This window comes from Zingiber officinale, chromosome 10A, assembly GCF_018446385.1.
Source record: "Zingiber officinale cultivar Zhangliang chromosome 10A, Zo_v1.1, whole genome shotgun sequence".
NCBI lineage: Eukaryota > Viridiplantae > Streptophyta > Magnoliopsida > Zingiberales > Zingiberaceae > Zingiber > Zingiber officinale.
This window is the reverse complement of record NC_056004.1, coordinates 58,757,281-58,784,050: the sequence shown is the minus strand read 5'-3', so window position 1 is coordinate 58,784,050 and position 26,770 is coordinate 58,757,281. Positions and strand designations below refer to the sequence as shown.

The 26,770-nt window shown below is 39.4% G+C and overlaps 1 protein-coding gene across 1 annotated transcript in view; it reads left to right on the top strand.

The window, feature by feature from the left end:
• Window positions 1-3,867: 3,867 nt before the first annotated feature.
• LOC122027305 (plant UBX domain-containing protein 2-like) overlaps window positions 3,868-26,770 on the top strand; it is a 50,590-nt gene continuing 27,687 nt past the window's right edge. The window contains exon 1 of the mRNA XM_042586242.1: window positions 3,868-4,721. Within this exon, the coding sequence (XP_042442176.1) occupies window positions 3,948-4,721 (774 nt within the window). The 5' untranslated portion in view covers window positions 3,868-3,947. The remainder of the gene's footprint in view (window positions 4,722-26,770) is intronic.

Here is a 26,770-nt window from a genome sequence, read left to right as displayed (position 1 = left end):
ACATAGGTTTCAAGATCTCTGACTCTTAAATCATACAGATATAGTGGAAGATCTTTATATGTCTGGTCATAATCTCCAACGACCTTTTTTTTATCACTTTGTCGTAGGCTATGTATGCTTTTCTGTATGATATGGTCACTCCAACCTAGCTTTTATATCTAATACAATCATACTTGGGTTGTACTGTTTATTAGAAACAAATTGCTCTTCAAGAAAATATGCTACAAATGAGGAAGTGTATGCTTAATAATCAGCACTTCCCCTAACGATGGTGCATTAGTGTTTCTGTATATATTTCAAACTTTTCATCCTCTGGGCAGCTACTCTCCATGTACATCGTTACTTGAAGTAGACTACTTTAACTTTATTTGTTTGGGTATCAACACCATAACATGTTTCACAAGTGCATTCTTGAACTCTTGTTGAGACGGAAAAATCTGTCCCATAAAAAATTCATGCTCATCTATTGTCTTTTCAATTGACCTTTGTAGCAATTGAGGATTCAGAATATATGAATTATCAGCTATTGGAAACTTCTCCTCTAAGTCACTATACTGCTCTGGGAGAAATTCATATTGTTCAATGTACATATCATCAGTTAAGAATTCTTATATATCTGTATTGCATTATAATTCCTTTATAATTTGGATATAATGCTCTTCCTCCTCACTCCAAGTAGGCTCAAAGTATTCAACAAGTGTTGTAGAAGGATTCAGAACCTCATCTTCTAGGATACTTATTTCTTTATTTAGATCAAATGTCAAATTTCTTGCATTTCTATTTGTGTTCCGCACACCACTATACTCAGAAGACGATGGAATATTAGTTCTGGACAATTCTACTGCATTAGCTCCATGTTCTATGATAGAATTTGCATTAAGCGTATTCCATATTTCAGAGAGAATTTCTTCAGGAATATGATCGTCCCTAAAAAATAAATTACAAACTAATCTAGCATAGTTACAACTACATAATCAAGTGGTGATGTAATTCAAAGAGCAAGTAGCGATAGATATGATGTACATACTATATTTTCATAATTTATCAGTGGTTTTGACAGAATCCCACATTCATGATCCCACACTATAACCAAGAATTAAAGTATGCCTCATATGATCCCACGTTGGGCCTGATATGGGATCATATCAGGCTCGCATTCATGCTGAAATTTATTGTAACATTGGAGCACCTCTAGAGAGCTTTAAATAAGTAATAGATTTGAGTCCTTACAATATCAGAAACTCACAAGACTTTAAATGTGTGCAATCAAACATGTCTAGGCCCATCAATGGATTTTGATCAAAATCCACTTAAGGACCTAGGGTAATTGGATTTATGCAAACTCCCAATCACTACAAAGGGTTGAGTGAGGAGAACGTAGATATGGTATCAAACCAAAATTTTAATCAAGGAACAAAGTGGGTCTGATATGATCACATATCAGACCCAACGTGCTGATACCTACTATATCAGCTGAACATGGATGAGCAAGGTCTAACTAAAATCTAGTATCACAATGGAGCACCTCGCAAACCGATTAAATAATGGAGGATACCATATTGTAGGTGGTGTTTCATAATTCTTCCCTAGACATCCATTGACGCTATAAACATGATTTTTGTAATCACCTTTTGTTACAAAAGTGTACACTATTTTTTTTTACACTAGAGACCAATTTTATAATAACAAATTGATCGTACATCGCTAAATTTTTATATGTCTTCTTTTACCAATTTCACTCTTGCTTAAAATTTATCCTTCAATGGCGATGTTCTTCAACGACATTATTCTTGAATGCTATTATCTTTTGAAGTCGTCTCTTAAAACCTTTATGATAATATCCCACTCTAATTACTCTTTTGCAATCCCGCCAAACTGCATGAGGAGGTTTGGTAACCGGAGGAGATTCATGATGATTTTATGTTTATAAGAGAAGGAAGAAGGTATGGATGAAAAGAGAGGGTGACACCAAGTATATCTGAACTATAGAAATACTTTTAAAATAAAGATGTAGTTCAGATGCCTTGAAAAATGAGGAGAAAAAAAGGGGAGGTTGGTGGAAGGGCTAGAAGCAAAATTTTACACATTTTAATGTGCTCTTTGATAAATACAAAATCATAATATACCTTTTAATAAATTTTGTATTCTGCAGACACCATTTAATAATTTGTCGTTGTATTTTTCACAAGCCAGGACTATATTTTAGCTCTTAATTTACAAGTCATCTGCATCTTCTATCAGAAGCAGTTAATTAGAAAATGACATTAATATTTATTCATGCAAATGACATTTATTGTCACATCTAAACATAATCATGCCAACTAGCTTTCTTCTTTGGCCGATGGATCCCTATAAGGAGGTGTTTGATTGGGGGTTATCATTGATAATCTTGGTAGGTTATCAACAAAAACTTTGTTTGATTTAGATAATGAGTGATTCCCGGTAATAAACAATTCCCGCCACGTCAGTAAAGTCGGCATGTAACCCGGAATTGCATTACCTCCGAAATCTAAGGTTTTGGACGATGCCGGGGTTATCAATTTATTTATTCCAAAATTACCCTCCCTGATCGGTCTACAGACCGATCAGGAGGTTCCTTGATCGGTCACCAGACCGATCAGGAAGCATGTCCGCCGGTCCGCACGGACTTTGTCCGCAGCATATCACTTCTGATATATATATATATATATATATATATATATATATATATATATATATATATATATATATATATATATATATAAAATTTTAAATCAATTATATTTATTTATTACATATTTCATCAATTTATTATTTATTAATATTATTAATTTAATTTAATTTATTTTCAAAAATTAATTGAATATCAAATTCAACTAAGGGTAATATAGTAAATGTTAAATTAAATTATAGTATTACTTTGATTGAACCAAACAACGTTATGACTATGTTTTATTCTCCATAACCTTAGTTATGTGATTACTTGGTAATCACATAACCAAGGTTATGTTTGATAATTTGAACTAAACATGCCCTAATTATTAGATTTTCCTTTTTCACATGCTTCCACTATCATGCAAGAGGTCTCACTATCAAGATAACACCTCAGTCAACAGACCCTCAAAGCATTTATTGTTGCAAAGAAAGAAATCGAATCCCGCAAAATTGTTACAGGAGGATCTTTTTGGTCACGAATTTAAATTGTAAAAATAGCCTTTTTAGAATGCACGAATTCACGATCACAAGGATCAGACCCTCAGCGAGTCTCCTAACAACAGTAATATGAAATTCATAAAAGGAATTTAAGGCACACAATTCAAATACAATATGTTATGATTATTTATGATAGAAATATGATTTTCAAACAAAAACAATATCCTTCATGCTCATCCATTGAAAAAATAAAGTCCGCTCAAGATGCACAGTTAGATAACATATGGTGATATTATTATTATTATTATAAGATTTAAAGGTTAAATTCTAACTAGTAATTTGATGTCTGTCATTTTTTATATTCTATTCAACTATTTAAAATTAATAATCATATATAATTGATCTCTTCCTTATTATCTTACAAATGATAAAAATAAATGAACGTTTTACTATCTGCTATTATAAAATAAAAAATAAATACAGTCCCACATGTGACTAGTCAAAACGTTTGTTTGTTTATTTATTATAATTATTTTTAAAGTTGTTTTTAGTTGACCTGGCCTTCTCGAACCTCGAAGAAATGAGACAAAATAGTCGACAACCAATAGATGAAGAGTTAACACCGATAGATGAAGAGTTAACACTAGAAAAACCTTTTCTTTAATTAATTAGGTATTGCTTTAAAGTGGTACGGTATTCTCGCAAGATTTGACAACCATGCTTTTGATATTTATGTTTAGTTTCACAAATAAACAACGACGGTCTTTCGTTAAATATATTAAAACTCAACTCCTTTGCAAATTGAACTAGCAAAGATGGAAGATGTGAAGGAGAAGATGAAGGGGTTGATGAAGAAGGTCAACAACCCCTTCTCGTCTTCTTCCTCCAAATTCAAAGGCCAAGGCCACGTCTTGGGCTCTGGACCTCCTCCCTCCTCCTCCTCCTCCTCCTCCTCCCTCTCTCACCGTAGCCCTTCCGACCCTCGTCCTCGATCTACTCCTCGCCCCGCCTCCGACGCCTCCACCTCGTTGTCCTCCGACTTCGACCCTTTCGACCCTCTCATTTCCTCCGCCCGACAGATCAACAACCGAAACCCTACGGTTTCCTTTTCTTGCCCCGTCTGCTCCCGCCCCTTCTCCTCCGAATCCGATGTTTCCACCCACCTCGATGGCTGCGTCGCACCTGATTCCACCTCTGGCGACGTGGGCGTGCCTGCTCGCGTGGAGGAGTTCCTTTCCGCTGGGCCTCCTGACGGGGCGGTCGACGTGGTTCTCAAGCTGCTGGGTAACGTGGCTAAGGATCCTGCCAACGAGAAGTTCCGGCGGATCCGGATGGGAAATCCTAAGATCAAGGAGGCCGTGGGCGATGCCAAAGGAGGGAAGGAACTGCTGGAGTATGTGGGTTTTAGGTTGGGAGAGGAAGCGGGCGAGGTCTGGGCTACAATGGAAGTCCCATCTTCAGAACAGGTTGCTGTGATTAAAGAAGCTGTCTTGCTGTTGGAGAATTGGAAATTGGAAAGGTTAGTTCCGGCAGTGGTCTCTGATGTGGAACTTCATAGGACGGTTGAGCCGAAGGAAGTTGATAGGCAGGTTTGAGCTTGTTCATTCTCTTCTCTTAGTTATATTGGCATCTAGAACTTATTTTGTTTTGCTAATTTCTGACTACTTTTCCTTGTGCAACTTGGAAAGCGATCCTATTTCAATTTTTGGGTGTGAAATTATTTATGTAGCCAACATCACATAGTTTAAACTTGCATTTGTTGTTTCTGTTGTATTTGTATTCTTGAAATACTTGTATTTATTAAAAAAAAAAATATGCAGAAGCAAATATTGTTCAAAAGAGACATGATAGCTCCAGAATATTATTGCTAACAAAATCTTGTGGTAAGGTAAAAAGGAGTAAGTTGACTCATTTGGAGTCTAGTAATTCTTAGTTCAGTGTTTATATGTTCTTGCAGTAGTTAACATCATAACAAGAATCCTACTTTGTCCAATTGTATTTTGATTTTTCTTTAAAAAATTAAATGGTTCTAAAGCTGAATAATATGAAATATTATTTCAATGAAAAGAAAAGAAATGAGAGAATAATTTAGATGGATGGGTATGAAATTCTTGTAAGATTTTTTGTATATCTAGGAACTATTATACATGAAGGAGATATTGATAAATATATCATTAATAGGAAAAGAGGGAAGGTTGAAATTGAAAGGAAATTGTAAAGTTCTTTATTATCGTGATTTTCCTTTAGACCAAATGAAACTTTTTGGGGCTAATATGATTTTCCTAGCTTTATAGATCAAATTGTAGGACACACATGAAAAGTTAATGCAGTAGAAGTGAGTGCTAAAATTGATGATGTGTGGGATTAGTAGAAATAAATTTTGTAGGTAGACATATTGAACTAATTAAACTTGAACATATAAGAGATAGAGTTTTACCAAAGAAAACTGTAGCTAATGTAATAGCAACTAATTCAAGATATTTAAATATTGCTAGTGAATAGTGATACAACATTGAGTATAGTCTAAGTTAGGAGATAAGGTCAATGTAATCAAACACCAAATAGTTGGCACTAACACAGACTATGATGATTGATGGTGTGCATATAGTTATATATTTAATGTAGTTTTTACCTTTATTTATAGCTAATTTTGTTTTAATATCTTCTTCATGCTTTTTCATTGCTTCCTTACTGCAATCAACCTTGTCATTTTGTTACTTGTTTTTCAATCTTTAATTTGGTCCTAACTTTGTTTGTCAATTTGAATACTCACATGTTAGTTATTGCTTTTCTATTCATACTTAACTCTAATATGATCTTTCTTCTATTCTCTTTATCCATTTGTTCCATCGTTGTTGCATTATTATCTTCTACACGCCACCTCTTGTCTACATTTAATCCTATTTCTAAATTATTAGACTTTCCCTCTCTCATCATTTCATTAATGTTAACTGCTACCTTGCATTATGGTTCTCATTTTCATAAACCTCAATTTGCTATTTAGATATATCTAGTACTCATTTGAGCACACCCTTTGCTTCAACTTGTTATTTATCAACTTCTGGACAAATTGTCTTTTATGTTATATTCCTACTCAGTATTCCGTCTCATAAGTGTTAAATTTATGAGGAATTTAAGGAAAGAATTGTATATACTTAACAAGTAAAAAATGAAAACTATAATATTTCTATTATAGACTTAGTCTTAAATAGATTAGGACTTTATGTATAAATATACTAAACTTAGGAATGTAAATAAAAAAGGACGATAAGGAAATATGTATACAGGAAGATGGGATTACTTTAGGAATTAACCATAATAATTTTTCCCATATATATAGAGATTTTGTCTTCTTAGCGAGCAACGTCACCGCAACAACTCTCTTCTTTAAGAGTTGTGTAGGCTTCGTTTGCTTCATGAAATTTTTTAGATCTTTTGTTTTTGTTCTTAATTTCTAGAAAATAATTTTAAAGAAATGTGAAATCACATTGGAAATAAAAAATGGACCTATAGTATGATGCTTGTATCAAGTTGTATCATGATGGATCATATGTTATCTCAATTGTTATGATAATAATAGAATGAATCTATCCTAATTTAACACTAGAATTGATACACTTGAGGAGTAAATGTTAAGCTTAAATCTTTTGTGAGAAACACTAGAAGTGAAAGATTTTAAATTTAGTAAAGTAAAAATAGAATGTTTGGAATTTAAATTTAGAAATAGTAGATGTTGTGAAAAAGAGGAAATTTCTCTATATTGTTATTAATATGTTTACATGTAGGTATTTATATACATAAGGAGAGAAAAGAAAAATCAATCTCAATCCCCACAGTTAAGGGAATACAATCAAGATCAATCTCAATCCCAATAATCAAGGGAATCCAAATCAATCATAATCCCTACAATCAAGGGAATCTTCAACATTCCCCCTCAAGCTGGAGAATATAGATCATATACACCAAACTTGTTACATATGTAGTCAATTCGGGGACCTCTCAGTGACTTAATGAATATATCTGCTAGTTGATCATATGAATTGACAAAGTTAGTAGATATTTTTCCAGATATGACTTTCTCTCTGACAAAGTGACAGTCAACTTCAATATGCTTTGTTCTCTCATGAAAAACTGGGTTCGAGGCGATATGCATAGCGACCTGGTTGCCACTATAAGTGATACTTGTGTAAGCTCTTCAAACCTTAGTTCCGGAAGCAACTGTTTTAGCCATATAAGCTTTTGACTGGTTATGACCATAGCTCGATACTCTGCCTTTGCACTGGATTTTGCCACAACATTCTGCTTTTTGGTCTTTCAAGAAACAAGGTTATCTTCGACAAATATACAAAACCCAGAAGTGGATCTTCTATCAGTGGGAGATCCTGCCCAATCTGCATTAGAATATTCTACAATTTGAGTATGACCTTTATCTTCATACAAAAGACACTTTCCTGGTGTGCCTATGATATATCGAATAATGCGAGTCACAACATCCCAATGTTCCTTGCTACACTTACTGCAAACGAGATGTCCGGATGAATAATAGTAAGGTAGCTTAGTTTCTCTACTACTTGTCTGTACAGTACCGTTCAGGATTTGGAAGAGACTCCTCCTGATTTGGCAGGAGCTTGACATTAGGATCCATGGGGTTGCTGACTGTCTTTAGTTTAACATTCCTATTTCTTTCAAAATATTTATTGCATACTTCCTTTGTGATATGATGATCCCATCTTTAGACTGTGCTACTTATATCCCCAAGAAATATTTGAGTTTGCCGAGATCCTTTGTCTAGAAATATTTGAAAAGATGCTGTTTTACTTGTGAAATCCTGAGATGATCACTATCTGTGATGACGATATCATCAACATAAACCACTAAGAAGATGCAACAAGTAGATGAGTAGTGATAAAAGACAAAATGGTCAGCCTCGCTCCGAGTCATGCCAAACTATTGAATTACAGTACTAAATCTACCGAACCATGCCTTGGGTGACTGCTTGAGGCCATATAAAGATTTCCGCAGGTGACATACAAGACCAGAAGACCCCCTGAGCAACAAAACACGGAGGTTGCTTTGTGTAGACCTCCTTGAGCAGGTTTCTATGTAAGAATGCATTTTTGATGTTCAACTGATAAAGAGGCCAATGTCGAATTGCAACAATAGACAAGAAAAGGCACACAGAAGACATCTTGGAAATAGGAGAAAAAGTGTCCCCACAATCCAATCTGAAGATCTGAGTATAGCCTTTAGCGACGAGGCAAGCCTTAAGCCGCTCAATCGTGTCGTCTAGACCAACTTTCACTGTATACACCCATCAACAACTAACAATTGACTTCCCAGGTGATAGAGGAACGAGGTTCCAAGTCCCACTACGTTGCAAGACACACATTTCATTGAGCATAGCCCGTTTCCATCCTGGATGGGCAAAGACATCACCTGCCGTCTTTGGAAGAGAGACGGACGACAAGGAAGAAAGACAAGAAAAGTAGGAAGGAGAAAGACGATGATAACTCAAGGAAATATAATGAGGAGAAGGATTACGAGTGTAACACATACCTTTTCGAAGTGCAATGGGAATATCAGACTAAGGAGACGGGACCGGAGGAAGAGGTGAAGGACTCTGCTCTAAAGATGTGTCTATGGCAGTGTCAGTGATGGGTGGCGGCAAAGCAGGGCGAGGACGACGCCGATAAACCTGCAAAGGAGCAGATGGGGCTAGAGGTGATAGAGACGTCCTCGGAGGATAAAAGACAGTCACTGGTGCAGGCGGAGAACGAGAGAACTCGGATGGAGATGCGTGAGGCCCAAAAAAGGGAACCGAATCAAAGACATGACGTCAACAGAGATAAAGTACTGATGGAGTGTAGGGGAATAACACTTATACCCTTTCTGAGACCAGGGGTATCCAAGAAAGACACACTTATGAGACTGGGGAGAGAATTTGTCAATGCCAGGATCAAGAACATGAGCAAAACATATAGAACCAAAGACCCAAGGTGGTAAAGGATGAAGAGACTGATGAGGATAAATTACATGATGTGGTATTTTACCTTGGAGAGCTGAGGAAGACATCCAATTGATGAGATAACACGCAATAGCGTCGCCCCAAAACTGATGAGGAATGTGAGAGTGGAGAAGAAGAGTCCGAGTGGTTTCGAGGAGATGATGATTCTTACGTTCTGCAACCCTATTCTGTTGAGGGGTATGAGGACAAGATGTGCGATGCAACACATTGTAAGATGCCAAGAAGGTACGAAATTAAGTAGATAGATACTCGCGAGCATTATCACTTTGCAATGTTCGAAGAAAAATATCAAATTGAGTTTTGATTTCATGGAAAAAAGATTGAAAAATAGGAAATAATTCTGAATGATCCTTCATCAAATATAACCAAGTACAACGGGAAAAATCGTCTATAAAAGTAACAAAATAATGTGATCCCAATGTAGAAAAAATGCGACTCGTACCTCAAACATCAGAATGAACCAAAGCAAAAGGGGACGTAGCCTGACTCACAGTACAAGGAGAAAAAGAACTGCGAACATGCTTTCTTAATTAACACAACTCACAAGACAAAGACTCTAAGTGAGAAAGATTAGGACATAATAGTTTCAACTTATCTAGACCTGGATGCCCCAACTGAGCATGAATAAGAAGTGAAGATATTGCCGCCGAACCAACAAGAGAGGGCTGTTGAAGCTTGTATAGGCCATGAGACTCACATCCGAAGCTAATCATCCTCCCTGTACTCGGGTCCTGGAAGGAAACAGAAGTTTTAGTAAAATAGATGATATAAACAAAGGTCCGAATAAGCTGGCTTAAATAAATTAAAGGGAACTCCGGGGACATAAAGAACATTATAGATAGAAAGAGACGGGGAATGATGAACAATACTAACACCCTGAGACTGGGTTTGGGAACCATTGGTCATGGTGACAAAGGGTAAATAATCGAAAGTAAAGAGAGAAGAAAAAAAGATTTATTACCAGTGATATGATCGGTGGCCCCAGAGTAAAGAACCCAAGGATCCGAAGAGCGAGATATGCGAGCAAAGGAATTACTAGCGTGTGCGACGACAGCGGTGGAATCTGAAGCCTGGCGATCCTCATACCATTTTAGAAAGTTATCATAGGAAAACGGTGGGGTCAGATTCGGTGGCAATTGTGCAGCGGAATCTGAAAAAGCGACAGAAGCAGTGTGAGGAGGTCGACCATGGAGACTCCTGCACTTATCAATCGTGTGTCCTGGTCGGTGGCAGTGATCACACCAAGGACATCCTTTGCCACCCTTACGAGGTGGTCTGTTGTTGTTTTGAGAGACCAAAGCTGACGAGTCAACAGGAATGGAAGGAGGCAATGTCAAGACTTTGGCAGGGACACAAAGGAGAGTTGCCCAGGTTGTAACGCTCCGGCCTGGGCGAGCCCCACCCGGACCGAACCGAGAACGCCACCAAAATTGCCCATCGGGTTGATGACTAGCTCCACAGACCACCGGAGGTCCTTTCAGCGTGTTTTGTCTTCACTCGCACGCATCTTGGAAAACTTCCCAAGAGGTCACCCATCCTCAAAATTCTCCAAGCCAAATACGCTTAATTTTGGAGTTCTTAAGTTTGGGCTTCCGAGAAGGAAGGTGCACCTTGGTGATATGGATAGTACCATCTAACCTTTTAAGCCATACTTAACCAGAATCTCAAAACCGGGGTATTACAATCACCCCCACTTAAAGACACAACGTCCTTGTTGTGTAACCACGAATCACACCATAGACAAATCCCAGAATCTCCCTCGCTAGGTGGTGCCCTGGGTGCTCTTGCCACAAACACACTCACGGTCTCAAGGTTGCTATGATATGTAACGTCCCGGTCCGGGCGGGCCCCACCCGGATCGAACCGAGAACGCCGCCAAAATTGCCTATCGGGTTGATGACTAGCTCCACAGACCATCGGAGGTCCTTTCAGCGTGCTTTGTCCTCACTCGCACGCACCTGAAAAACTTTCCAGGAGGTCACTCATCCTCAGATTTCTCCAAGCCAAGCACGCTTAATTTTGGAGTTCTTAAGTTTGAGCTTCCGAAAAGGAAGGTGCACCTTGGTGATATAGATAGTACCATCTAACCTTTTAAGCCATGCTTAACCAGAACCTCAGAATCGGGGTATTTGTAACGACCCACCTTCTGGGTACTGGCTGTAAGGCCGGTCGCTACAATTATGCTAAACTATACTGTGCGGAAAGCTGGGCTAATTAAAATTTTACTCTACTAATGACGGATACAACTGCTAAGAAAGGTCTAAAGACCTTCTTTGCTGGTGTACATATGCTAAGGAGGGGAAACTGAACATCCCAACTGGGCTAGGGACTAGAAACTAAACTTCCCAACTAACTACAGATCTGCCGATCGATCCGCAGATCGATCGAAGCTATGGGGCATTCGGTTCCCAACTGGATCGGTCGGGCAGACACCAGGATCGGTCGACCGACCGATCCAGGTCAGATCGGTCGGACCGACCGATCAGTGAACCTCCGAACGCTGCCGAGTGCGCAGTGGATCGGTCTACCGACCGATCCAGGAGGATACTGATCGATCTCGGTCGGCTGACCGATCCAGAAGCCTGATACACTGCGGGATCGGTCGGCAGACCGATCCAGCGTCTGATTTCCTGATTACGAAATCAGAGATGCTGATTTCGACACTTTGACGTGCCAAAACCACCTGCAACAACTCTAAACCAATGCAAATCATACTAATATAAACTTACTAATCTTCTAAACCTGGCATACTACATAGTGCATGGTTTACTATTTAATAACACTTAACAAATCAAAAACTGAATAATCAAACTGAAAACGCTAAGTGCTAATACTGAAGTAAAACTGTTTAGATCCCAAAGGTCTTTGTTCCAACTCCTGCCCACACACATCCTGATAGCATTGCCCTCCAGCCTCCACTACTGGTCCACTTTTCCTTTACCTTTATCTGCAGTATAAGAAAAGTAGTATCTATAAGCTAAAAGCTTAGTAAGAAACCATCTACCTCACAAAACATTCATACAATGCAGATATGTTTTAAAAACACGTCATTGAAAGTAGTATCACGGTACGATACGACATTTATTCATACGAATGTAAACCGAGTATGGCAATCATACTCATAAAAATAGAAATGAGTACGAAAATCGAAACCAATACAAATCATGGAACTGAACTAAGTCGATCATGATCCGTATTAAACTAACGAGTTGGTAATCAAACTAAGTCGAACTCACATAATCGATCAGAATTCGAAAAGCTATACATATAATAAGTGAAAATACTAAACACGTCCGAGGGCCCCGATAATCAGATTTGCACAAGATCCCTATCTAAACCCGGATTGCAAGTTCAATCTAGTAGGTTTACTAGGTTAGCTAAACCTAGGGACTTACTATGGAGTTCAAATGGATATCTAATCCAAGACAGCCACCACCGAAAGTAAAATACCGAACGCTATATACTTATTTTGTCAATCTAGGTTATCTCAACCTGTAACTAGGTCAGTTCAACCTGAGGCTAATGCGAGCTCACCCATTGGACTGTAGTCCTACATAAGTTGAAATAAAATTAATTTGCTGTTTTAAATGCTTCTAGTGCATTTAATAAGTTAATTAAACTGTCTATTACTGAGCTAGACCTTTAATCGAGCACCTTGGATGCTCTAACTCTTCTCCCTATTAGGGAGACCACCTCTAGGCACCCGACAACGTCTAACCTCCTATCTGAAGAGGGAAAACGTGCCCGGCCCATCTAGAGGTGCTCAACTAAATCCCTAATCTGCGAAGAGAGTTAAATACACCCTAGATATCGATAAAAATCTGCATACATCCTAACTAAAGCATAAAAACTCAAACGGAAGCTATTATACTGCAGGTGAGGGGTTTCTTACCTCAGTCGCTAAGGTTTCCTTACGATCCTTTCGATAGTTCTCTTGCGCCAACACGTTCCTCTCGCGAAGGGGAGCGTCCTGGTGTCGGAGCCGCTGCCGGAAGATGTCCTTGGGGGCCTAGCCTTGGTGCGCCGAGAGAAAGAGGAGGAAGAGAGGTTGGCGTCGGTGAAGGTTTGGAGAAAAGTGGCGTGAGGTTTGTGAGGAGAGGGCTGCCGAACCAAAAATAAACCAAAACCTACTTAAGTTTTTAATTTATATTAAGTGGGTAACTAGGCCCAACTCAAATATAAATATAAATGTTTCCCTTCTCTTTCAGCACGGCCCTGCTGGGTTCACCGGTTACTAAGGCTAACTAAAGGTTTAGCGGACCCGAGGGGTCCCGGGTTCGATTCCCGCTTAAACCATTTTACTTTTCTATTCATTTTTTTTTTTTGCTACTTCCACTACTCTGAAAATTCCGGAAAAATATCTAAAAATTCCAGAAAAATCATAGAAAAATTCTAATGCAAGCTTGAGAATTAACGGGCGTTACAATCCCCCATACCTTATAAAAAGTTCGTTCTCGAACTTAGAACAATTCTGGGTACTTCCTCTACGCCGGCTTCGCCTCCCAAGTCGCTTCTTCTATCACGTGACTTCGCTAAACGACTTCGACAAATGGTACTTCCTTGTCTGTAATTTAACCGCCTTGGCCTATTATCCGAATAGCCGACTATCATACCGAGGTCCTCGATCCGCACTGACCGCCAATCACCGGTGGCATCCGTACGCTTCTTCAAAGATAGTGATACGAATACGTCAGGACAACGACATTTCTGCAATCTAGCTCATACGCCACTCGCCCACTCTTCTCACGATAAGGTACGGTCCCACATATCCGGGACTAAGTTCGCCTTCTTCCCAAAACGCATCACCCTTTACGGAGCTACTCGAGGAACACCGATCCCCGATCAAAACTCTAAGGGTCTCATACTGCAGACAAGATAGCTTTTCTCGGCCTGAATGCCTCTATCCTCCATGGATCCGTCAGATACCGCTGTGGTATCTCGCTACTAGATCCGTCTCAAGTTCTAGTTCTTTCTGCTCACCACTCATACCAACAGATTGAGATCTACACCTCCGCCCATGAGAGCCTCGTAAGGTGCCACGCCGATAGGGCTCGATAAGCTGTTATACGCAATTTCGCTAAGCTTCGATATTTGCACCAACTTCCCTTAAAGTCTAGGGCACGCGCGGAGCATATCTTCGAGTACCGGTTTACTCGCCCGTCCGACCATCCGTCTGAGGACGGAACGTCAGGTCGAACTTTAACTTAAGCCTAACGCCGATCGTATACACCCTGTATGTGATGTGAATCATTGCCTCGTCTCAAATGATGGTTCGTGGGACTCAGTCCGACGATCTCCTGAGATACAATCGAGCTAGCTTCTCCACGGAGTAGATATCTCGATAGCTAAGAAGTGAGCCGATGAAGTCAACTCACGACTATTACCCGACGGCGCTAAAACCACTCGTGGTTCCGGGCGCCCCACTACGAAATTCATGGAGATATCCTCCCACTTCTATTTGAATCAGATAGCCGCAACTCCTCCTCGCCGATGTTCCGCCGACCTCCGACAGCGAGGCAGACGCTAACATATCCGGCGATGTCTCGCTCATACCGCCACCAAAACGGTTCTTCGTGTCTTGTACATTTTGTGGAACTCGACGATCGTGATAAGGAGTCTCATGAGCCTCATCTAAAATCGCCTCGTAGCCCTCCCGATCCGAACACGTAGTCTGCCACCACAAGATAACACCCCGCCATTTGACACTCAATTTCTACTTTCGATTCGCTAGCTTTCGCTGATTTTCTCAATTCCGTGGTCCCGCCCCGAGATCAATATCACCAAGCAAGGTAGACTCTAAGGTCATAGTAGAGAGCCCAACGATGAGTTCTAGATCGAAATTTACGATCTCCTTCTGAGGGGCGATGGCTGTAAGAGATAATAAGGTAGCACCGGATTTTCTGCTAAGTGCGTCGGCTACCTTATCGGCTTTCCTCGGACGGTAGAGGATGTCTATATCGTAGTCTTCGACCAGCTCAAGCCATCTGCGCTGTCGCATGCTCGGATCCTTCTGAGAGAAGTACTTCAGGCTCACGATCTGTATACACTCGCACCGAGCTCCATATAAGTAATATCTCCAAATTTTGAGAGCTAACACTATCGCCGCAAGCTCAAGGTCGCGAGTAGGGTAATTCTTCTCATAATCCTCGAGTCGTCTGGAGGCATAGCGATCACCTCGCTGCATCAATACGCTTCTTAGTCCCAACTTGTAGGCATCACTATACGCCAAAGTCGCTGTGTTGTCTGCAGAGCCAAACGGAGCACCGTCAATCTTCTTTAGCTCACTGTCGCTCTCACATCTCCGTCCACCGAAATTTCCTCTTTCTCGTAAGAGTCAGCTGGGAGGCTATCCCGAGAAGTCCTTTACAAACTTTCTCAGAATAACCTCGCTAATCCCGTAAAGCTTCGATTTCACCGCTCTTCGGTCTTTTCCAGCTACTTACCGCTTCTATTTCATTGGTCTACCATGACACCATCCTTCGAGACGACGCGACCTAGAAAACACCGATCGCCGTAATTCACATTTCTAACTCGCATATAGCCGATTCTCATCAAGTGTCTGTAGATCGCCTTCGTGTGCTCGCATGCTCTTCCTAAGTTCCCGAGTAGATAAGAATGTCATCACGAACACGATAACAAACTTATCTAAGTGCTCTCAATACTGCTCACGAGGTCCATGAAGTGGTCTGAGCATCTTACGCTAAAAGGCAATGACTACGAACCGTAGTGCCCGTGATCCGGTCCTAAATGTCGCCTTCGGCCTATCACCCTCCTCGACTGACTCGTGATATCCCGATCCGAGGTCAATCTGAGAACACCGCTCCCTTTAACCGGGTCGAACAGTCATCTATTACGGGAAGAGGATACTGCTCGACGCGACCGATCTGCTCGTAGTTCATGACAACCGCACGCCCATCCTTCTTCTTCACGAACAAGACAGCGCCTCTACGGTGAGTGACTAGGCGATGGCCCTTGCTGCCTCCTCAGAGTTGCTCCCCAAGTTCCTTCGCTCACGAGCCACGCGATACGGCGCTGAAATAGATCGCGCCGGGAAGAGCTCTATCTCAAATTCAATCTCCCGACCGTGCTAGCCCTGTAACTCCTCGTGAAGATCACTGGTAGTCACATACAACTCTGACCGCTACCGCTGGTCCTCGTCCCGGCCGGTATCGACTATACGTGCTAGTACCTGTGACATCCCGAATCCATCAACTTCGCGCTTTCATACCGAGAGAAATTTTCTGCTTTTCTTCGTTCTCCACGACTCGAACCGCTTTCGGGTCGAATACGACTGCTTACTTGACTCTACGGAAGCACCAGATCCGATCGAAGTCCATTCCAAGGACGACGTCAGAGTCGCCATTTCAGCAGGATCGATCACAAAAGAGTTCCCTGTCATAACGACCCAGACCGCCCGAGCCGCCATGGACGCCACGATCTCCTCAAGGTAGTGCCGCCAAAACCGACCACCGAGTACCTTCGAGGGTATTTCTAATTTTTCGAGAACACCGCTATATACGAACGGGTCGCCCAAAGATCAAATAATAGAGACTACGCCGAAAATGCTAATACGACCGTGACAACCGCCGAGGCATCGCCCCTCTAGTGAGTGAGTAGATCCTCGATTCGCCATAGCCGAGGGGCTTCTAATCGCCTCGGCCGATAAGTGACTTTCAGAGCGCCAGATCCGATATAACCGAGCCGGCCGGCTCGTGACATCAACTGGCCGAGGAAGACCGGTCTTGTTCGGCACCGCCGCCACGCCCTTCGTCCACATTCAGCATCCTCGCGCCTCGCGACAAACCCCGGGTGAAATTTCCCAAGGCAAGACACTGATAACCGGGTCGCTGATGATGGTCCTCCTTTGGGTCACTCCCCGATTCAAGGCCACGCCGAGTTCCTTCCGCCAGAGCCGCCTCGCTGCTGGAGCGAGGGTTTCGCCTCGACTCGAGGAGACCCGTCACGCTTACGCTGCTCGTAACGCTCGCGTCAAGGCACCGCCACTAACTCCTCCGTGGTTTCGGGCCCATGATGCCACCACCACGCTCATCGCTATCTCTGGCCTCAAGATTCGAGCATCAACCGATTCGCCCTTCTCGCGCCGACTAGCTCGGCATGTATGAGCCAACCTGTCAATTTCTTCACCGCCTCAATCGAAAGGTCGCTCGACGAAACTCGTTAACTCGTCAGAATGGCGGTTCAGAATTGATGAAAGAATTCTCAAGAATTTTTTCTCAAGTCACCCCACGACATCCGGGTTCACCGGGCGCTGCTCGATCCTTTCCCACCACACGCTGCCTCCGCCGTGCGTAAGGAGGCACACTTCACCTTCTCGTGTTCTGCCATCGTACTCTCCAGCGTTTTGAACCAGGCTTGTGCATCCCACGGTTCACTAGTGCCCAGAAGTTCTCCTCACTCGCCGCCACCGGATCGATAGGCTTCTTTCGCTCACTGACCGCCGGTGCCGGCATCGCTGCACCGCCGTAGGGTGGAACCTCCAAGACTTCGAGTCGCTGTTCGGTTCCGGTGACCGGGGGTACTGATTAGCTTTTAAGGTGGCTATTTCGTCATTGCTCACCTAGTCAGAATCGAGCCACCATCATGTAGGTCGGAGGAGGCACCGAATCGCCCGCTTGGGCTCAGAGCTGCCTTCTAGCGGCGCCTCGTGCTATCGCTAAAGACATAGAGATGTAATACGAATAACTATTACAATCATAATTGTATAACTATCATTATCATGTTATATACTATCACATACTATCACGCAGCAGCTTTATCTATGTATACGAGCTATAACAAGGAAACGTAAAGCATAAATAAGGTAGAGACATTCTTACTGAAGTCGCATGTTCAACGCCGATGTGTGGAAGTATGGAACTCGCTCGATACCACTCGAACGACCCACCTTCCGGGTCGCTATAAGGCCTGGCCGCTACAATTACGCTAAACTATACCGTATGGAAAGTCTAATTAAAATTTTACTCTACTAACGACGGATACAATCGCTAAGAAAGGTCCAAAGACCTTCTTTGCGGGTACATATGCTAAGGAGGGGAAACCGAACATCCCAACCGGGCTAGGGACTAGAAACTAAACTTCCCAACTAACTATAGACCGCCGATCGATCCGCAGACGATCGAAGCTTACGGGCATTCGTTTCAATCGATCGGCCGGCATCGATCCACGCGTGGTCGATCGGCCGCGCATCGATCCAGTGTGTCGATCGGTCACCGACCGATCCGTGCACCAAACCCCGAACGCTATCATCGGCCGATCGGCCGGTCGACCGATCCGTGAGGATACAGAGATATCAGATGTCGATCGGCCGGCCGACCGATCCAAGCTCGACATCGCGGATCGGCCGCATCGATCCAGCGTCTGATTTCCTGATTACGAAATCAGAGATGCTGATTTCGACACTTTGACGTGCCAAAACCACCTGCAACAACTCTAAACCAATGCAAATCATACTAATATAAACTTACTAATCTTCTAAACCTGGCATACTACATAGTGCATGGTTTACTATTTCATAACACTTAACAAATCAAAAACTGAATAATCAAACTGAAAATGCTAAGTGCTAATACTGAAGTAAAACTGTTTAGATCCCAAAGGTCTTTGTTCCAACTCCTGCCCACACACATCCTGATAGCATTGCCCTCCAGCCTCCACTACTGGTCCACTTTTCCTTTACCTTTATCTGCAGTATAAGAAAAGTAGTATCTATAAGCTAAAAAGCTTAGTAAGAAACCATCTACCTCACAAAAACATTCATACAATGCAGATATGTTTTAAAAACATGCTGTTGGAAAGTAGGTGCTGATCATGGTACGGTACGACATTTATTCATATGAATAAACCGAGTACGATAATCATACTTCAAAAAATAGAGTCGAGTAAAAACCAAACCAATACAAATCATGGAACCGAACTAAGTCGATCGTGATCCGTATTAAACTAACGAGGGTATCAAACTAAGTCAACTCACATAATCGATTGTGAATTTGAAAAGCTATACATATAATAAGTGAAAATACTAAACATGCCGAGGGGCCCCGACAATCAGACACAAGATCCCTATCTAAACCCGGATCGCAAGTTCAATCTAGTAGGTTTACTAGGTTAGCTAAACCTAGGACGACTACGGAGTCCAAATTTCAAGGATATCTAATCCAAGATAAGCACACCGAAAGTAAAATACCGAATGCTATATACTTATTTTGTGAATCTAGGTTATCTCGAACCTAGAATTAGGTCAGTTCAACCTGTGAGGCTATCATGGGAGCCCATCCATCGGACCGTAGTCCTACATAAGTTGAAATAAAACTAATTTGCTGTTTTAAATGCTTCTAGTGCATTTAATAAGTTAATTAAACTGTCTATTACCGAGCTAGACCTTTAATCGAGCACCTAGGACGCTCTAACTCTTCTCCTATTAGGGAGACCACCTCTAGGCACCCGACAACGCCTAACCTCCTATCTCAAGAGGGAAAACGTGTCCGGCCCATCTAGAGGTGCTCAACTAAATCCCTAATCTGCGAAGAGAGTTAAATACACCCTAGATATCGATAAAAATCTGCATACATCCTAACTAAAGCATAAAAACTCAAACGGAAGCTATTATACCGCAGGTGAGGGGTTTCTTACCTCACGCTAGTTTCTTACGGTTCTAGTCGCTAGGTTTCCGGAGAAGACGATCCTCTCGATGATTCTCTCGCGCCAACACGCTCCTCTCGCCAAGGGGAGCGTCCTCGTATCAAAGATCCTGGGGCTTCCTTGATGTGGCGTCGAGAGAAGGAGAGAAGAAGAGGTTGGCGTCGGTGAAGGTTTGGAGAAAAGTGGCGTGAGGTTTGTGAGGAGAGGGCTGCCGAACCAAAAATAAACCAAAACCTACTTAAGTTTTTAATTTATATTAAGTGGGTAACTAGGCCCAACTCAAATATAAATATAAATGTTTCCTTCTCTTTCAGACGGCCCTACTGGGTTCACCTTACTAAGGCTAACTAAAGGTTTGATCACACCAAGGACGTCCTTTACCACCCTTATGAAGTGGAGGTCTATTGTTGTTTCGAAAGACCAAAGCTGATGATTCAACAGGAACGGATGAGGCAATGACAAGACTTTGGCAGGGACACAGAGGACAGTTGCCCAGGTACTGTCCATGGTGGCTTCTGTGGGGCTGCCCAGTATCTGATCGCGAACATGAGAATAATCTGTGGGCAGACCATATAAAGCCAGAGACATAAAAAATTTCTTCCAATTTTCAAGCTTCGCAACAGGAGTGGTCACATGTGGAAGTAGTTTATTGAAGTCATATAGAAAGCTAGAGACTGAACCTAAATAGGTAGACATTGAATCCTCAACCTGATGGACACTGAGGATGGTCATGAGATCTTCATAAACCTAATAGAGTTGCCGAGAGGTGTTTGTAAAGAGTTATTGAGCTTGTGTCCAAACAGAGTTACAGGTTTTTTGAGTGCGGAAGACATTCCTAAGAGATGGATGGATGATGGCTTGGATAATGCAACACAACTGGGTGTCAACTTTTTTTCATAGAGGACGATCAACAACTTGGACATCCTCTTCGGTGTGAGTGAGATGTATCTCATTAACTCTGTCCAACAAGCCAAAGCTTAATGTGAGAGGCCCAAGAAGAGTAGTTATTATCATCCAACTGCTCGGAAGAGAGTGGTGTAGTGATGTGGTTGGTAAAGATTGAAAGATTCGACTTTGGAGTGTCGGAGAAAGCCATTGATTAGCTCGGTGAAAGAGGGCACACGGTGAAGAAAGGCTCAAGCGATGCAAGAAGATAGGTGAGGACGGTGGAAAGAATAATCCCTGTCATCGCCAAATTGTTGATCTCCCGAGCTTCTCTTCATCGTCGGACTGCAGGAGAGGATGAAGGACGGTGTTAGGGATGACAATGGGTCGGGTTCGGGTCGGATTCTATATCCTCCGTCCCCATACCCATCAGGTATAGGATCTTCGATGGGTATACCCATATCCATTAAAGGATCAGATATCTTCTATAGTTTTAATTTTTCTTCTTTCTATCCAACTATTATCATTCAACAAAAATATATTAAAATTAACATCCTATTAAAAAATATATATAATTAAAAAAATAGATTAAACATCTATATAGTCTCCTCTTAATATCAACAAAAGTAGCAAGTTGATTTTGGAAAAAGAAAATTTTCTTTAATATATGTATATATATTATTTAATCGGGTATTCGGGTCGAGTATCGGGTATTGATAGTCCCTCTATACCCTCCTCCATTCGGATTCGGTATCGGATCCTCCATTGGGTTCGAGTGAAATTGCCATCCCTAAACGGTGTGCTCATGATGCAGGAAAATGTCGGTGTCAGTTCGCGAAGAGAAGAGGAGGGCGACAACGTCGGGCGGTTGCCGAAAGGGGCTGCTATATGCGTGCGAAGAGGCTGTCCCGATGCTGTGACGCAAGGAATGACGACGCAAGGAACGACGACGCAGAAAAAAATAGGGTTTGCCTTTCAACCTCTCTCTGATACCATGTGGAAAAGAGAAAATCACTCTATATTGTTATTAATATGTTTACATGTAGGTATTTATATACATAAGGAGAGAAAAGAAAAATCAATCTCAATCTCTACAGTCAAGGGAATATAATCAAGATCAATCTCAATCCCAATAATTAAGGGAATTCAAATCAATAATAATTCCTACAATCAAAAAATCTTAGAAGTATTCAACAGATGTAATAACTAATAAGACAATTGTTAAGTTAGCAGATGACGAGTTAATAAAAAAAAATAGAGGGGTTGAGAGATGTATTATATAGAATACAAATAAGATGATTGAAATGAAGAAGAGCGTCAAGTATTCTTTGTGATCATAAAATACCTCTAAAAGAAAGTTATACAAAGTAATGGTTATTCCTACTATATTATATAAAGTTGAATGTTGGACTATGACTCAAGCACATAAGCAAAAGCACATAAGCAAAAGATGAGAGTGAAGATGTTTAGGTGGATGTGTAAACATACATGGATGAACATAATAATAAATGAGAAATTAGAGAGAAAGTCGAGGTTGCATCTATTAAAGGAAAACTCCAAGGGACGTACAATTTGTACTTAGATGACTAATGCTCAGTTAGGCGATGTGAAATTACGATCAATACACACATTAAAATGGAAGAGGAAGATCAACGACAACTTGATTAGTAACAATAAAACAAGATAAAATTTATTTAAATATATATGATGATATAGCAGGGTTAAAATCCAATGACATAGAAAAATCCATATAGTCGACCCCACCTAATTGAATAAGTCTTTGGTTGTTGTTCTATTCGGTTGATAATTTTAAATTTAATTAATTTTCTCATAATTTTTACAGCCAACATATTATTGTTTCCTATTTAGTTTAATCATCATCTATAAGAAAATAATACCATCACTAACCTTCTCTTTTACTTGCATTTTGATTTATTTCTCATCCATTATATTTCCTTGCATTATATTTATTAAATTGTTTTTTTATAGTAATTATTAAGATGGACACAATGGGAAGAATTACCGCAACTACTATTAAATTGACGAGAGATTCAAATTTTAGAAGGGAGAGATATAAACCAAACTACATTCATATGAACAATGAGTTAATTTCATTAGAACTAGAACAATCCATCCAAATAATTATTCCTATATTTACAATTCCATGAAAACTCATACACAATCAAGTTATTCCATGTCTACAGAATAGTTTAAATTCTTTTTAGAATACATGCCCCTATTTTTGATGATAGAATGGAATCAAACATTTATTTATTGGTTAGACGACTTCAAAAGTTATTTTGACTAACATAACATAACCCAAGGAATGAAATCTCGAGCCGTGCCATTCGAAACGGACGGTTTTTATAGTTTTGACACAGGACTGGCACTAGCATAGCATGTGCAACACTTTCACGTGTGCCATCGCGTGTGTCACATACACGTTACATGAAAAAGGAATCGATTTGGGGATGAAGACTTACCTTGAAGCATTGACGAAAGATTAGCTTGGCGAGGCCACTAGCAAGACGGTGAGGCAACGATGAGGCAAGAAAAAATCCCGTTGAAGGGGAGGAGGCGGCAGAATCGCGAAGGAAGAAAGCGGAATCAGGAATTGGGGAATATGCGAGGAAAAGTAGGGTTTTATTAAAAGTTTTAATTAAAATTATTAAATTATATATATAACTTCTAATTTGTAATTAATTATTATATAAATTATAATTGTATATTATATAAATTAATAATGAATTAAATAAGTATTTAATTAATTAATATAATTATAATATATAAATAAAAAAATAAAGTAAAAAATAGATAATTTTTATAATATATAGTTATATAATTGAAGGGGAGCTTTCGTGCAACGGTAAAATTATTGCTTTATGACTAAAAAGGTCATAGGTTCGAATCCTAGAAATAATCTCTTGCAAAAAACAGGGTAAGGCTACGTCATAGTTATTAAAAGCGCATGAAGCACTTGCTTAAGCGCAAAGCGCAACGAGGCGCTAGCCTTGCGCTTCTGAGACCTTGGAAATGCACGAGGTCTCGGAAGCGCTCGCTGCGCTTCGTGCAAAAGCGCACACTTGCGCTTTTGCGCAAGGTGCAGCGAAGTTACCTTTTTTATTTTATTTTTCTTTAAATCCCTAATCAATACTGCGATTCGTGTTCACCGCCTAATCATCTACCCCTCGTGCCTCTCGAACCGTCTGCCTCTCGTGTCTCTTGGCGCGCCTCAATTAGTAAGATTTATATTCACATTTTCTTCTTTTTTTTTGTATTTTCTGGCATCGGCGACGCTGGAAGCGTCGAGGGACACGTCTGATGCTGTCGGAAGTGTCCTGCGACACTTTCGGTGGCACTGGACATGTTGTGATGCCCTCGGCATCGCCGCGGGCATCTTGACGCGCCCGACGGCGCCAACACCTCTGGCACCATCGGAAGCTTTCGACAATGCTTCCTGCGTCGCCAGACTCGTTCGGTGACGCGACCCTTTTTCATCGGGCTCGTCGTGATGACTGCGGTCCGTGGCTTCATTATTTTTTGGATTTATTATTAATTAATTAATAAATTCAAACAACTCCTCACTTAAATAGGAATAATTCAAATAGGTTTTTATAAATCCTAATTAAATAATCCCAATAAAATATATAAAAAAATATATTTAAAATTATTTTTTAATAAATTTTATATATTCTAATTTTATATTTAAAATATTTTTTAATAAATATTATTAATTTTTTATATTCTGATTTCTCATAATTTAATGTTTAAAATAAAAAAATCTAATAGTTAATTAATATAAATATTGTTAATTAATATAAATCATTCTTATATTCTAATAGTTTATATTTAAAATAAAAAATCTAATAAATATTGTTAATTAATATAAATCATTCTTATATTCTAATAGTTTATATTTAAAATAAAAAATCTAATAAATATTATTTATTCATGTAAATCATAATTATATTATAATAATTTTAAAAAAATTCTAATAAATTTTATTAATTAATTTATATTTTAATAATTTTATATTTAAAACTAAAAAATCAAATAAATATTATTAATTCATATAAATCATAATTATATTATAATAATTTAAAAAAAATTCTAATAAATTTTATTAATTAATTTAATTTAAAACTAAAAAATCAAATAAATATTATTAATTCTTATAAATCATATTTGTATTTTAATAATTTATATTTAAAATTAAAAAATAATTTTTATTTAATAATAATAATTTTTAAAATAAGTTTAATTAATTCATATAAATCAAATTTATATTTTGTCATTATGATAATCTTGTTTTACACTTCTACTATTTTATATTGTTTTTATTTATTGATTTCAATGGTCTTAAATCTTAATCATGTTAAATACAATGATTCTATTAACTTGAAAGAATATTGTTTGGAGTTAGGTAACATGTTCGGATCATATAGTCGGTTGTATTTTTTGTGGTAAAGTAACAAATGGTAGAATTTATTGACACAAGCTACATTTAGTTGGAGACAATAGAAATGTAAAAGCTTGTCCAAAATGTCTCGAGCATGTCAAAGAAGAAATTAGAGAGTTCATGAAAAAAAAAAAGAGAGTAATTTGAAAAATTAAATGGATGATATTCCTCATTTTGATAATATTGATGATTTAGAAGATTAGTAAGAACATGAAGATGATCTTCAAACTAAAGCGAAAGGAAAACGACCAATATCCGATCCAAGCATCTATTCTACGGTCCAAGGTAAAAAGTGTAACAAACTAGATCTATTAATCTTTTTTTATGAAAGATGTTGATGAAATTGTCAATCAAAGACGTGCAAAAAACAAAGGACAATTTGATAAAAATAAAAAGAAGTTAAGGGATATTGCCATAGAGAAATTTGCTAGATGGATGTATGATGCTGGAATTCCTTTCAATGCTATTAAATATGATTTTTTTGAGTCTTGTATTGAAGTTATTAGGCAATTTGGATTGGGGATGAAGCCTCCGTCATATCATGAAGTTAGGATTAAGTATTTGAAGGAGTTACCAAATATAACTCGCTTCTCAAATCCCACGAAGAAAATCATGCTAAGTTTGCGTGCACAATATTGGCAGATGGGTGGACGGATAAAAAGGACAAGGCTCTTATAAATTTTTTGGTAAATGGTCCTAAAGGAAATGCATTTGTTGAATTAGTTGATGCTTCAGGCTATTCTCATAATAAGATGTTTGAGTTACTTTCTAAATTTGTGTATCGCATTGGAGAAAAAAATGTGGTTAAGATTGTAACAAATAATGCAAGTTTCAGTGTTAGTGCAAGTAATATTTTAAATTTATGTTGCTTTCAATTAAGAATTGGATCATATTTTTTTTTTTGACTAAATTTACTTTGTTTTTTTAGGTCCTCTTTTGAAAAACCGATTTCCACACTTGTATTGAACTCCCTATGTAGCTTATTGTTTAGATTTGTTGTTCGAGGATATATTCAAAATTCCACATCTCAAATAATAATATGAACGGGCATTGATAGTGAATGGTTATATTTATAATAGATCATAAGTATTGAGCATGATGAGAGAGTTTATTGGATAGAGAGACATGGTAAGAACTGTAAAGACACGTTTCGCAATCACTTTTTTTTTTTTACTTTAAATCGGTTTTACGTACAACAAGCAAATTTGAGAAAAATGTTTACATCTGAAAAGTGGGCAAATAGTCGATTTTCTAAAGAGGTTGCTGGAAAACGTGTAGCAGAAGTGATATCGATGCTTTCTTTTTAGAAAAATATGACTTTTGCATTAAAAGTTGGTTGTTTGTAAAAGTATTATGGATGGTAGGTGGTTAAAAAAGGTCTCCTATGAGTTATATTTGTTTGTCAATAGACAGAGCTAAAGAAGCTATTGCTGCGCCATTTAAAAATAAGGAAGAAAAATGTCGTAGCATTGACAAAAGATGGAATGTTCAACTCCATTGACCTTTGCATGCGGCCAGATATTTCTTGAATCTAGAGTGTTTTTATTCAAACCTAATATAGAAAATGATATAAAAGTGATGGAGGGTTTGTACAAGTGCATCTCTAGATT